General features: G+C 34.2%; 1 protein-coding gene across 1 annotated transcript; it reads right to left on the bottom strand.

Annotated features, from left to right (window-relative positions):
- Positions 1-6,903: 6,903 nt before the first annotated feature.
- On the bottom strand, positions 6,904-11,155 carry LOC114188234 (disease resistance protein RPM1-like). Its single transcript, XM_028076801.1, has 2 exons — positions 8,326-11,155; positions 6,904-7,353 (listed from the first exon to the last, which is right to left on the bottom strand). Exons 1-2 carry the CDS (start codon positions 11,100-11,102, stop codon positions 7,332-7,334), a joined length of 2,799 nt encoding a protein of 932 aa, XP_027932602.1. The 5' UTR covers positions 11,103-11,155; the 3' UTR covers positions 6,904-7,331.
- Positions 11,156-11,403: the final 248 nt, after the last annotated feature.

The following is an 11,403-nucleotide window of genomic DNA, read 5'->3' as shown; positions in this document are numbered from 1 at the left end:
ACTTTATTTTTATATATATTATACATTTTTTCTTTTCACTTTTTGCATTGGTTTCAAAGGTTCTTTTGATGTTTAGGCCCTTGTGATACCTCCTCCCAAGTCCCTTTCGGTGAACCTTTAAAAAGAAAATTTCGCTTGTTGAGTTTAGAGATGACAAATAAATCCGTCCCATGGATATTGTCCAAATCCGTTTCTATTTTGACGAGAAATTCTCATATTAACTGAGTATAGATATAAATATAAAGAATTCCTAACTTTTCGATTGAATATGAAGATAAATATGAGAATATATATATCTCCGTCATAATATCCGTCTCCGTTTAAATTATTAAAATTAGGCCCTCGTGATACTCCTTCCACGAACATGTGGGCAAACCATTTAAAAAAAAAATTCGCTCGTTGAGCCCTATTTGGCTATTAAATTTCAAAACTTATAATTATTTAAGTTTCTTATACAATATTGGTTAAGCATAATGTCTATGTTGCACTCTCATAAACTTGTGTACGTTCAAAGAAGTTGAAATTAGTTGTTTTGAATTAACAAATCTTCATCCAATTATGACTTTTGTAACTTTAATGTTGGAACTTTTATTGTGGTTGTTAAATTCTTGTGAAACTTGTAATTCAGATTCTTACAATTTTTTAAATTTATATTAAATTGAGCCCAAGTTACTTGATCTACGGATTAGTCAGGTTGAGCATGTTGTTGAATTATATTTGAATAAGTATGCTTAATTTATTTCTTTGTACAATAATTTAAGTTAATAATTTAGGTTGGCACTTTGTTTTCACTTAGTATTTTTATAATAATACTTAATTAGTGAAATAGACAAAAACTTCTATGTCTATATAAATAGACTAGTCAAGTGGATTGAATTTGTATCATTCATAAATATTAATTAAACAATTTTTTTAAAAATAACTTTTTATTATACTTTTGTTTTTATTTTTTCCATCATTTTATCTCTTCCATTAATTACGGCTAAACTATTGAAATTTAATCAAATGTCTTAACCCATTGAATGATAGATCAAACTTTTTAAAGCATATAAGATCAGATGGTAAATGTTTGAGCTTTTGTCAAATACTATGCAAGTCCCTGAGGAAAGGATACCGTTCATCATTCTACTTGGCACACTTGCAAATAAACAAACAATCACAATTTTCTCGGAATGCGAGAATGAATAAATTAAAAAAAAAAAAAAGCCGATCTCATATTAAAATGATAAATTTTCCAACAATGCCGTCAATGCAACTCAGCAACCTCATCGGATCGGAGTAAATGAATATGAAAAATCAACTCCATAATTTGATCTGTTGAAAACAATAGATAAGATACCAAGAATCAATCCATAGAAAGATTAAAAAGGGATAAAAACGCCGTTTTGGACTTAACATTTTATTCACTTCTGAAAATTCAACAGAGATTCATCCTAGGAAATGAAAAACCATTTATTTTAATCCTTACCCATAACTTCAGACGACATTAAAACTTTTCCAGATTTTTCTCAAATATTTTCACACAAATTTTGTGCATATTTATGATCTTCACACACAAAGTCAAAATCTCAGCGAACTCATCGTGTGTGTACATAATATATATATATATATATATTTTGTCGAACGAGCTCCACAAATCGGATGGATCCGATAACTAAGATGGAGTCTGACGACTAGAATGGGTTCAATGAATTGCATGGACTAGAACTAGACGGGTCCAACAAACTTGACGAACCAAATGTCCTAGATAGATCCGTTCAAGCTGTTGGGCATGTCCGAGTTGTCAGGCTCATTCGTATCGTTGGGTTCGTTTAGATCATCGGGCTCGTTCAGGTCGTCGGGTCGTTCTGCTCGTAGGACTCATCTGGATCGTCGGCCTGTCCGTGTTTTCATGTTTGTCTTTGTCGTTGGGCCCATTTGAGTCATTGTGCTTGTTAGGTCGTTGGGCTCATCTCTGTCGTTGTATTTGTCCAACTCGTCAAGCCTGTCCGGCTCCTCGTGCCCATCCGACTCTTCCGGACTTTTAGGGTCATTAGGGTCGTCTGACCCGTCTAGATCGTCGTGCTTGTCCGGGTCATCGGGCTCATCCGAATTGTCAGCTCCGCTTGGGTCGTTGTGCCTGTCCGGATCATCGGGCCCATTCAAGTTGTTGGTTCCGTCCGGGTTTTCGGGCTCATCCATGTCATTGGGACCATCAGGATCGTCAAGGTCATCTAGATTGTCGAGTCCGTCCGGGTCATCAGGCACATCAAGGTCTTAAGGTCCATCCAGTTTGTTGTGTCGGTTCGGATCTTTGGGCCCGTCCGGGTCGTCAAACCCATTTGGGACTTTGGACTTGTTTGGATGATTGGACCCATTTGGCTCGTTGGACCTGTCTGGGTCTTCGGACCCAGTCGCTTGACTTGATTTTTGACTCTGGTTTAATGTATTATTATTTGGGGGACCTAACCCACCTTATCCCTAGCCATAACCCACTAGATAGAGGGCTTTGGGGGCTAGGGCTTTTTTTCATCCCCTCATTTGGGACACTCCTAAAAGGGAGCTTTGTGAAGAGTGGGTCAGGGCTGGCCATGGGCTAAGGACCAAATTGACAACTCTACCTATACTATCTACAACTGATCTTGGAGAGGCCATTAGAGAGGTAGGAAAGTTAAAGCAGTTACGGGTTCTGAGGGTGAAAAATATTAGGAAAGATGACGTGAAGACTCTGTTCTACAATAAAGGAGATGCAACTGTTGGATGGAGACATTACATATTGAAGCAGGTTATTCTTTGTGCAAAGTGATTGATTTGAACATTACCTTTGTCTAGACTTAGGAAGCTTTTTCTTGGCATTAAGTTAAAAGGATTACCGAATTGGATTCCCCAACTCCAAAATCTTGTGAAATTGAGCTTGAGGCGCACTGGCTTAGCTAATGATGAGTTGCAATCACTAAAAGATATGCCTAGGTTGTTGATCCTCCACTTATGCTTCGGCTTAGAAGGTGAAACCTTGCATTTTCAATGTGGAGGGTTTCATAAACTAAAGAAACTGCATCTGGATCATTTGCTTAACCTGAATTCCATCCTTGTTGATAGTGGAGCACTGAATTCTTTGGAATATTTATGCTTAAAACGCCTCTTTAAACTCAAAACAATACCCGTTGGCATTCAACACTTGAAGAATCTGAAACTTGTCGAAATCATCTGTATGCCCACTGAATTTGAGGAGAGGATTGTTCCCATTGCAGAACAACAGCACTGGATCCTCCAATAGAAGAGCACAAAACTCTAGCACAGATCAACGCAAGTCTCTAGCACAGAAATTTGGAAATAAAATAAGGTGTTCCTTTTCTTCTTCCTATTTATAGCTTTGCACGAGGATATGTATGGACTAATTCCTTTCCATAATTCAAAATGCAACCGTTTTCTAATCCTAATTTTACCTTTTTACTTCTATTTTGTGCGATCCTAAATTTTTGCAAAAGCTCTAAGTGAAAATTTAAGGAGCTGTTTCCAGTATTATTCATGTCAGACTCGTCATTATAAAACTAAAAATCAGAATGTTTCTTTGAAGTAATATAGAAATAATAGGTCAATCTGGATTGATCCTACACATGATTTCTCTAGAAAAGCACTTTAAATGTTAACTTATTTCGATTTGTCTAACTTCGTATAGTCTATGAAATTGTAATGAAAACCTTGTCGTCACCGCCTTTTTTCTTTCTTTCTTTATATGTATAATCATGCAGGAAGAGATTCAAAATTGTTAAGAACTTTCAAACAGAGAGAGGAGTTGTTGTGTATGAGTTAAGGACGAGACTCTATCATTCTCATTACGCTGCCTCCATTTTTTTGGCTTACTTGCTTCTTGTTATGTTGTAATGTCTCGTAGAGATGGCAAATAAACGCGTCCTTGTGGGTATTGCCCGAACCCGTCTTCATTTTGACGGGAAATTCCTGCATTGACTAGGTATGGGTATGGGTATGGGGAATCCCCGACTTTTTTAATTAGGTATGGGTATATATATTATATGTATATATTATATAATACCTTCCAATTTTAATTCCTCTTCTATGTCAATCTCACTCTTTTTTCTTTTTTACATTACAACTACCTTTCTCTTCTTCTTTTTCTTTTTTTCTTATCTATCTCCTTCAATATGGTTTTTCTTCATAAGAGAGATAAAAGGAGGAGTGTATGTGTGAGTGATGATGAGAAAGAATTAAAGAAGTGTAGAAAATGTTTTTTCGGATCTTTTTCATATGACAGACTACGTATTTATATTCACACATTGCAATATCAATGCAATCCTAACCGCCTTAACTGTAATGAACAAGCATTTGTAATGAACATTGCAGGAATCAAATCGCAGCAAATAAGAGCACAATATCAATCATAATCAGTAATATTTAATATTGATTATAATCATTAAAAGACATATTGTTTCTAGTTATTTGAATCATATCACTAATTTCTCTATCAGAAATGAAGGGTAAAAAATAGATTGGGTTGTTGGGCTACGAGAAATAGGGATGACAACGGGATGAGGCGGAAACGGGTTTTGCTATCTTATACACATTCCCGTAACAAAAATGCATCCTCATCCTCATACCCAAATCTAACGGGTATCAAACTTTTGTCTCATCCTCATCCCCACTGGATAATAGGTATGATCTCGTACTCATACTCGTACTCATTTTCTTACTATTTAAATATTAATTCTAATTAATTTTTATAAAATAATAAAAATTAGGGTAAAACAAATATATTATTATCAAATATTCAATATTAGGAGTATTGTTGTTTCTTCGATATCAAATACTTTGAAATAAAATATAATTGTTTATTAGAATAACAAATAAAATTTCATGAGAACCAAAACATTTATTAAATTTGCAAACATTAATGAAACCTAGTTGATAATATTTTAAAATATTTAAAAAAATATATAAAATAAATATTAAAAAATGAACAAATGTGTGCCATATAAACAATTTGAGAGTATTGAAAGAAATCACACAAAGGAAAACAAATGTATAAATAAGGGTATGATAAGATGAAAAATACCTTAGTAGCCTAAGAAAACTTTTCAAATATAAACATATATACTCAATGATTGAGAAATAACAAAAAAATTTAGTAAAATAAAAGAGTTATTCAAATGAAACAAAAATTAATAATAATTTTTTTTATATTACCTAGTAAATGAAATGTTTATGCTATTAAACACTTAAATTGAGAGTATTAAACATTCTCATGTGAAAGGAAAATATACAATAAATAAAAATATTAAAAAATAATAGAAATATTCAAATGTGAGACATAAAATTTTTTTAATTGCAATACATCATTTTAATATAATTACATAAAAATTATGATAAGATAAAAAATATATTGGAGATCCGAATGAAAAAAGTATATATTTGGAATCTCATTTGACATATAGTTTTTCTTTCTGCACCCCATCATTACTATTGCATCTAGTATTAACAACAACAAAAAAAACAAAAATACCATCCTTCATTGTACCACATTGTAAAAGAAGAAAAATAAGAAGAGACAACGTGTTGCAGTAAAAAGCTAGTTTGGAATATCTTTTTTCAGAAGCCTTTTCCAGAATGCATTTTATATATTTGTTTCAGAAAGATCACTCTTGGAAACTTCTGCCGAAAGGTATTATATACATTTCGAAAAACTTCTTCTGGGAATCTATTTTAAGAAAACTTGTTCTAAAATGCATTTCTTAAGTTCGAAAAATCTTACTTTAGAAATCTCATTTTGAAAATTTTGTTACGAAAAACCTGCTTCAGAAATTGTGTTCCAAAAATTGTTAAAAAGTTGTTCTAGAATCCAGAGCAGATTATTTGAAAATCACTTTTACCAAGTTTAAAATAGTCATTTAAAAAAATTATGAGGTGCACAGAAAAGTTATGAGAATGTAACTGAAATAATACCCAATCACAATTGTATCCTCAATGAACGTGAAATTGTGAATAGCTTGGGTAACAGTTCTTCCAGAGTTAGATTGGAGTTGTTGGAACTGGACCTGACTTGTATAAAGTTTTATGGGTGTTGAAGGGGTTGTTTCTTATTGTAGCTCCCTTTTTTTCTTCCTGCATTCCCACCAAACTCATTAACCCCGAATTATTTCTCATTAAAATTATATTAGAAAGGTAAAAACTATCGTTGCACCTCATTATTCAAAAGAATTTCGGATTGTCTAATTCCAAAGATATTACTGAATCCGGAAACATATTCCAGAATTTACATTTCAAAATACATTCAACAATTATATTATAGAATGTGTACTCTACTTGAATTTAAGTAGTTATTAGAAATATCTTCATATTGAATCTTTATGTCCATTCATATACTAAATACTTTCGCAAAAAATTCCTCCTTGAATAAAAATCACATCACATTCTATATATATATATATATATAACCACAGTCTCTAGGATGAAAGGTAACCCAAGAGTCCTTTCAAGAGCCACGAGAAAGGAAAGGCAAAGTCATTTGTTCTCATGACTCTAAACTCTCCAAAAAAAGGGCAAGAAAACGCCGTTTTGGACTTCTTAACATTTTATTCACTTCCAAAAATTCAACAGAGATTCATCCTAGGGAATGAAAACCCAATTATTTTAACCCTTACCCATAACTTCAGAGGACATTAAAACTTTTCCAGATTTTTCTCAAATGGCACGCGTTAATAGGTTGGAGTACTAGTCGGGCCGGCCTATACTCAATACTTGGAATGAATGTAACCCATTTGAAGTTTTATTTCGATTGAATCCTGTATGCCATTTGTGTACTCTTTTCTGCATCGGTCTTTTGTGCTTAAGGAGAGTTTTAGCCAAAAAAGTTTCAATAAGGCACCCTATTAATAAAACAAGGGTTTCCATATACTATTTATGCAATACTTTATGCAGAATTTCATAGCAAGATCAATTCAGAAGAAAATGGATTTGAGGTTCTTCTGGACAGCCTCCAACAGAACCATACTCAAATGCCTTCATACAGAACAATATGATATTTGTTGAAACTTTAGCTAGACATTTGTGCTTATTTCTTTTTTATAAGCTAACATAGAATATATTAAAAGGTACTAGAAGTGCCAAAAAAAAAAAAAACCTTGGATATATCCATAGGTCAAATTATAACAAAAGTAACAAAAAATACAAGTAGCCAAACAGGAAAAGCGATGATAAAATCTGTGCTATCTAATTTCAGAAGTAGGCTATTCAGAAACCAAGTGCAAAAAGCACCCTCATATTTTTATTCTTGCACTTGCCATAATGATCCAAAGCAGAACGGTAGATCCATAACATGTTCCCTCAGTTCCCGACGGCTACATTATCTGCTTCATTTTTCTGTTCAAAAGAATACAGACCCAAAATCAATCCATAGAAAGATTTAAAAGGGAAAATGTTCGCCGTTTAAGACTCATTAACTTTTCTTTTATCACTTCCGAAAATTCAACATGGATTCATCCTAGTGAATGAAAAACTATATATGTTACCACAACTTCAAAGGACATTAATACTTTTAATGCTTTTACTCAAATGACACGCATTAATATTTATACACAGTTTTTAGGAAATCATATTCTTTATGATCTTCCCAACACAAAAACAAAAGCAAAAACTTGTCGTAAAAAACTAATGATCAATCCACAATAGAAACATCCTCACAGGAAATGTCCAGAATGAGCACCGGAGAGTATGACAATTCTTCCAACACAATCGTTATGAAAATTTCAAAAACATTTTATGCCAAAAATTTGTGGTGTGACTTCTTTATAAATATAAAGCAACCACTTCTTTTACAATTTTAGCACTCCAAAACATATTTAAGATAATCAAACAAATTGGGTAGAAAACAACCAATTCAGCATAACCAATAACTTTTACCAAAATGTATATGTCCATGACTTCACAAGAGTATGAACATCACATTTCCATCAAAATATCAAAAATCATAACAGTGAAAAACTTCTCCTAGCCTGCCCAAATATCATCGCAAAAACAACATGCAACGTCATAAATGCTTACCATCAACAGAAAATGAGATTAAGTTTCATTTTTATGTAAGGGACAAATAGAATAATTTTTCAACAATGGAAAATTTGAAGACGTTATGTATACTAGATAATAGATTTAATTTCTTCCTTGGTTCCTATAGTTACAAACACGTTAACTATTATTTATAATTATCATTTTAATTAATTTTAGTCTGATGTGAAGGATTATATAAAATAAGATGTCCTTAAAAGTACTGAGATTAAAAAATAAAGTTTTTGTAATATCAAACAATAGAATTATTAATAAAGATAGAAGGCACACCTCTGCGAAGCTAAAATGTTAGCTAGTTCCTGGATCTTTAGCAAACCACGATTTTTGGTGACAAAATGTAGATGGGGCACATGTTTGATCATCCAGTGGTCTTCCCCTCCATTGGGGTCAATGCTCTGTTGAAATTCTGTGGGCATACGCAAGATGTCGAGAACTTGGAGTTTCTCTAAGTGTTGAATACCAGAGGGTACTGTCTTCAGTTGTGGAATAGAAAATATCTCGAGCTTTTCCAAAGATTGCAGAGCTCCGCTATCAATAAAGATGGAACTCAATTGATACAAACGTTTGAGCTTTAGTTCCTTTAGCTTCCGAAATCCTCCATTTTGAAAATGCAGAGTTTCTCCTTCAAAAGAACGGGGGCCAAAAGAGAGGATCAACAAATTTGGCATATTTCCCAGAGATATCAAAGGAATGTTAGTTAACCTGGAATCAACCAAAGACAATTTCAAAAGATTTTCGAGCGATAGAATCCAATTTGGGAACTCTTTTAAATTGGCACACAGGTGGAGCTTCTTTAGTTCAGACAAGGATGAGCTAATGTGCAAGTCAATTTCTCGAGCACCATAATTTAAGGAGATATGTAATCGCTCCAAGAGTGGCATCTCGTTTATTGAGGCACATAGAGTGTTGGCATGATCACCCTTAACATCAGAAACCCTCAAATCACTTAATTTCGTTAGCTTTGCTAGCTCTCTAACCACCACTCCATCTGGATCTATTAACAATACATGCATCTTTTCCAGGGATGTAATGCTTCCAAGACTATCCTTCACTGAAATGGAAGATAGTGGTTTACCCAAAAGACAACGTAGCTTTCTGAGCTTCGTAATCTCTTTTGGCAGCTCAATCCTCATTCCTGTTCGAATATCCAAGGTCTCCAAGTTCTGTAGATTACCAATGGATTTTGGAAGACTGCTTATAGATGTACTCTGGAAGCTTAGATACTTCAAGTGGATTAAACTCCCCAAATTTTCAGGGATTTCTGTTAATCTAGCATATCCAAAGTCAAGCACCTTCAACCGCGTGTATTTTGCAAGCAAGGCCCTGCTGAATTGTTCAGATAAGACTTCCTTCGTCAAAATTAGAATTGACCGAACATACTGAGATCCTTCACTAGGTCCACTTAAATCGTATGAACTTTTTGCTATTGTTAAGCGTCGAATGATACCACTTGACTCCGACTGATTATGCTCATCATCACTATGCTCACAAAACCCTGTATTCTTCATTTTTTCACGAATCATTTCATGTATTGAGTCATGAACACGACATTCTTTGGCTCTGTCACCTGTGCTAAATGATGATACTTGCACCAAGCTTCTATTAATCAACTCCATTAAATATTTTTCTGCAACTTCTTTTAAAGTTTTTCCATTTTCATATCTGATAAACCCTTCAGCTATCCATTGCTGAATTAATCTACCAGATTTAACTGTGCAATCTTCAGGATACATTCCAAAATACAACAAACATGACCTCAGATTCTGTGGCAAATCATCGTAACTCAAACTCAAAATTTTTTTTACACTGTCTAACTCGGGGTTGCTTTCTAGATTTTTACTAAACCGGCCCCATTCAGATGGACTTTTAGGTTTTGTGCTTAAAAGACTACCAATGGCTACAATTGCTAAAGGTAAACACTCACACTTTCTAACAATGTCCAGACCTACTTCTTTATAATCTTTTGTACAACGCTCATCAAAATCATACCCAAATGCCTTCCTCCATAACAATTCCAGTGATTTTTCTTTACTTAAAGGTTTTATCTTATGCACCTCAAAAAATAAACATTTCTTACAGAAGTCCACAACCTTCTCAACCCGGGTAGTGATTAATATCCTACTTCCGTTTTTGTTATCAATTAGAGCCGATTCAATATCATCCCAAAATTTTTCCTCCCATACATCATCAAAGAAGACGACATACCTCTTATTGCACAAGCGGTTTCTGATTTCTTCTATCAACGACATTCGATCCATAGTTGCAACATCCCGAGGAGGTTCCTCCTTACTTTCTCTGTAAAGCTTCTTCGTCAGTTCTCTCAGAAACCGTAAAACATCATAGGGTCGGGACACTGTGACCACTGCATGGCACTCAAAGTGTTTATCTACCGTGTCAAAAACTTGCTTACCAAGAGTGGTTTTTCCCAATCCTGCCATTCCTACAATAGAGATGACAGTGCGTTCTTTTCTTCCCTCTGTCAACCACTTTTTCAGTGTTTGTATTGGGCCTTCAAAGCCAACAACCTCATCTTGCTTAAAAAAGAGAGGATCCATTCGAAGTTTATGCCATGTGAAATTTTCATTTCCGCTAGAACCATTTGATATTGGTTCTGTAGGAAAATCCTTTTTGAAGCCATCTCTTTCCACTCGAACAAGTGACTTAACATCCTGAATCTGATACGCTATTTGAAGGCGGTGGATTTGAGTTTTGATGAACTCAACAGCCTCACAGAGTAAAGCTGCACATCGAGGACCTTCTTCAGGTTGATTTGCGTCACATATCATCACATAGTCATCGATGACATTTTCCATGCGAAAAGCCGCTTCTCTCAGCCTCATCAACCTTTTCCTTATTCTTTCGCTCGTATCGCGATCTTTTTCAGCTTCAGCCACTCTATTTGCATCAATATTGATGTAAACTTCAAAGCTTTTTAGTTCATCCGTAACTTCTTCAACTTCTTTTGGGAGATCTCGCAGCATCTTTACGGTTTCCAAAAGTTTTGGAAGCACATGCTGACTAGCAAAAGACACTGCAGTTTCTGCCATTTTAGTCTATAGCTCTCTCCCGTGCTCTGTGGTAGTTGCTAAAACTTTATGTTCTTCTATATATAGCCAACAATTGCAACTAACCAAACAAATAATACACAGTTTATTATTGCATCGTTCAGTTTTCTGTATTGCCATTTTAAAATCAACCAATGTGATGTTTGCACAATTATCTTAACCATATAATTACAATAAATAATTAAAATTATATACAAAATGAAATCATCATGATTAATTTGACTCGGTTTTCATTTTGTCTCTAATACATCCTCTCTATCTATATCATATCGATACCATATTT

Source organism: Vigna unguiculata, chromosome 6, assembly GCF_004118075.2.
Source record: "Vigna unguiculata cultivar IT97K-499-35 chromosome 6, ASM411807v1, whole genome shotgun sequence".
In the NCBI taxonomy this organism is placed as follows: domain Eukaryota; kingdom Viridiplantae; phylum Streptophyta; class Magnoliopsida; order Fabales; family Fabaceae; genus Vigna; species Vigna unguiculata.
Note: the sequence above shows the minus strand (reverse complement) of the source record. Positions and strands in the feature narration are given on the sequence as shown.

Coding starts and splice junctions, on each gene's coding strand:
- LOC114188234 (XM_028076801.1), bottom strand. CDS start 11,102: ATGGCAGAAACTGCAGTGTCTTTTGCTAGTCAGCATGTGCTTCCAAAA. Junction 7,354..8,325: donor AACATTTTAGCTTCGCAGAG/GTGTGCCTTCTA, acceptor TCTTTTGAACAG/AAAAATGAAGCAGATAATGT.